Here is a 3766-nt window from a genome sequence, read left to right as displayed (position 1 = left end):
CCTCTCCCTTTCTTACCCGTTACCTCGATTCATGTACTATTATGGCTAATGAAAGTTACGTGGCTTTCCACCATCGGAATGATCCGGGGAAGGTGCGACCTATATCCCTCTTTCTCTTTTTTTTTCTCTTTTTCATAGGTAGGGAGATATATGTATTGCGACATTAATCAATTCTTCCGTCACGGTCACCGGAAATCTATCTGCATATGTATACGTGTGTAAACGAGAAGTGCTACTTCAACCGATGAGACACAACCGATGTCGATCGGTGCGGCGTCAGGTACACAGGACGAGACGCGCGCGTGCACACACACACGCACGCACGCACACATTACCGTTGCTGCTGCCCGCTCTCGCGGAGGCTCCAGCCCGAGTGAAAGCTTCCAGAACAACAGCACGTTTGTAGAGGAGACACGTGTGAAAGACCTATATTTTCGCCGCGGCTTCAGCACGAGCCAAAACCGAGGCGCGTGTTGTGCTGCGCGAGTCTCGTCATACATAAATGATAAAAAGCTATATACGTATATATAAATCTCTCGTCGGAATGATCTAAGCACTCTACCATGCTCTCTAAAACTTTTAGACTGAATCTCATTCTAAAGAGTGAAGTCTTACTCATAAAGATTGAAAATTAAGCCACTCTTTTTCAAGATTGACTTAATTTTTCCTTTTGAAGTGAGATTCCACTACACAAGTGTTTAGAGAGTGAACTCGAAATTATTTAAATATAGATAGCTCTCACAGGTTTATCATAAATATACAACAGTAAAAATTATTAAGACATTAGACCTAAATCAAATGTTCAAGGAGTTCGCTAAAACGAAAGTAAGTCAGGTTAATACAAAAGATTCGTCAAATCGAAAATAAAACTCCAGTAAATTTGAAACGATTTGATGCCATGGCATCAGTTTTTTTCTTTTTCATCAAGAATAAGATTATTTAATTCCTTTAAAAAAAAAAGAAATCCTCTGATTTTTTTTTCTACAAAAGCTAGGCAAAAAAATTTCTTGTATCAACCTATGTATAGTTTTAGCGATCGCCGTCGTTTTCTGATTTAGAAGATAAGTAATGTAAGTGGCCTCGTCACGAGACGAGAAAAACGCCTCGACCATTCCGACGTCGAGACTGCAAGGAAGATGGTGAAGACGTTGAAGGAAAAAAAAGATAAAAAATATAGAAGGACAAAAGAGAGAACTTAATTGATTGCCTGAGCAGACACTAACCTTTCCGCAATGGCGCGGGAACAGTGCTCTGTATTTTCTCTCTTTTTCGCTTTTTCTCTCTCTCTCTCTCGCTTTCTTTTCTCTCTCTCTCTCTCTCTCTCTCGCTCTCTCTGTGTACTCGCATCGTCTCTGTGTGTTCACGAGAGAGCGCCGGCCCTTTGATAAGGGTGCTCGCGGATCTGACCCAGGTGCCTACGCTGCTTGGCGGCGACCGCCGCTGCGCCTGTCGCCAACATATACACAGCATGAGTATGGTCAGCAGGACCGTCACTTCCGGCGCAAGATCACTTTTCTCTGCACGGATCCACAAGGGATCCGTCTCGGCCCGCTAAAAAAATCTAGAATCCTGCCGCTATTATCAGTGCAAATAAAACGACACACATCGGGGAGGGAGGAACCCGTATCACAAAGAATATTTTCCATCGACAGTATTTACCATCGTTGGTATTTACCGGTACTAATTTATGATATACTAGCAAGGAAGAATCCTTTCTTCTGTTTTCTTTGTGCAACGGGTTCCGGCGACGACGTCGCTACAACGTCAACGAGACGAAAGCGGATTGTTTCGACTCCGCTGAACACGGAAGAAACCACCCTTTCCGAAAGCGATCTGTTCGTGGCGACGTCGTAGGATTAACCCTTAAGTAAGCGCATGGGGTCAGAGTCACTTCTTCTTCTTCTTAATCTCCTGGATGTACTTCCAACCCACCTAAAAATGGTTACACTACCATAAGTAAAAGGCAAATCAAACGATGATGTTTAGTCTCCTCGGGAGAGAGAAGCTCCAGAGCCACTTCAATCGCTGTATGATTTTGCTAGTGCGCCTACTTAAGGGTTAATGCTGATCGTTACCTCCAGTCTACGACCGACACGCGAGCTCACGATCGTCGACGCGATCATCCCTCCACGACTATGAACACGAGGACGCGGAAGCTACTAAATGCCTGAAACACGCGCGAAAATACTGCGAATACGGTAGAAATACTGCGGAAATATGATAACGCTCGTACACTCTAAGGATGTCCTTTCTTATTCTCAGCTTGAGCATCGCGAGCATGGAATATGAGACACGTCGCTGCTCTAATTCGATATCGAGATTGCTCTGATTTGCTGCTCGATATTGAATAACTGAGATATTTTTGAGTAATGGGACTTGGAGGCACTAGTTTAAACTTTCCTCTCAAAGACATGACTTCAAGGATAATGAAATCAGCTACTAATTTCACATCGTTTATTAATATCCACTCGCGTACAAAGCACCTTGGGATCACATTACTCAAATAACAAATTGGATTGGACGCACCAGTGCGAACTGCATATTAAAGTATACTGATTTGATCTGAATGTAAAAGTGACATGTAAATGTTTCAAATTATAAAATACATATTTTAATTGACAGCACAATAAAGTGTATTGAGGATTTCGCAATTTATACATAAGCACATATTTTTACATTATTTTGTATACGACCTTGTGCATTAATACGCATTGAGTGCATCCAATCGAATCGAAAGAGTCGTATTCATAGTCGTAAATCAACCTGAAAATCTGAGCTTGGTTTAAGTCAATCTTTCATCTCAAAAACACTTTTCAAACCACAATTAATAAATCCGATTTAAATTTTGGATCAAACCTAGTTTGTCTGAAATGTGGCTCAATAACGGATGATATACGACTATAAATACAGACCTAAAAGACATCTCGATAGAGCAGCGTAACATTCAACACGCGACCGTGTTCCACGTACCCGTCCTGATCTCTCGTGAGCTCGCGTTCGGTCGTACTCTTTAGGCCTGTAGCTGGGCAAACTTGCCTACCAGAACACTGTAAGAATACTGTAAATTGTCAGTGAAATCGTGCGTCTCTGAAACTCCATGTTAAAAACCTCCGCCTGCTCGGCGAGACGTGACTCTGTCGGAGAGACACACATACTTACTTACTTACTTACTTACTTATTACCTATTAAACGAATCTACCATATAGATATGACATCTTCTTTTTCGCTTATATCGACGCTTGTATCTAGGTACCTCGGAGAGATTTTTGCGCGTGCGTGTATATATATATATATATATATATATATATATAAATTTCGTTAAACATAGACTTGAAAAAAGCTATCGTTGACACCGGACTATTCTCTCGCTCTATCGCGCAGCTTTTGATTTTTGTCAGTGATATTAAGTAAGTCTTTGTCATGTAAGCTAAAAATGTATCCAACCATTCTACTCGTTCCTAACAACAATGAGTATTACCCGTTGCTTCGGCCCTCAACCTCGTATAAATATATCTATGTAAACGGCTAAATCTTTATAAAAATAAAATTAAATAAACGTACAAAATAATATATAATATATAGCTCGTACGATAATGATATATACGTGTATATATATACGATTTGCATATTTAAATATTTAAATATTACTTAAAGACTATGCCATCAAAAAGAGTATTGCGTGTCTATAAGATAATCTGTATAAATACGTGCGCTAAAATCATCATTCGATTCTCCTTTGTTTGCTCTTTTGCGAAGGGGGGGGGGG

At 40.6% G+C, this 3766-nt stretch overlaps 1 protein-coding gene across 1 annotated transcript in view; it reads right to left on the bottom strand.

Moving 5' to 3' along the window:
• Positions 1–3766, bottom strand: part of how (protein held out wings) — a 52397-nt gene that overhangs the window by 7851 nt on the left and 40780 nt on the right. Inside the window, exon 7 of the mRNA XM_018510300.1 lies at positions 1224–1446. Within this exon, the coding sequence (XP_018365802.1) occupies positions 1361–1446 (86 nt within the window). The 3' untranslated portion in view covers positions 1224–1360. The remainder of the gene's footprint in view (positions 1–1223; positions 1447–3766) is intronic.

This window comes from Trachymyrmex cornetzi, unplaced genomic scaffold (genome assembly GCF_001594075.2).
Source record: "Trachymyrmex cornetzi isolate Tcor2-1 unplaced genomic scaffold, Tcor1.1 scaffold335, whole genome shotgun sequence".
Classification (NCBI taxonomy): domain Eukaryota; kingdom Metazoa; phylum Arthropoda; class Insecta; order Hymenoptera; family Formicidae; genus Trachymyrmex; species Trachymyrmex cornetzi.
This window is presented reverse-complemented; position numbering and strand designations above follow the sequence as displayed.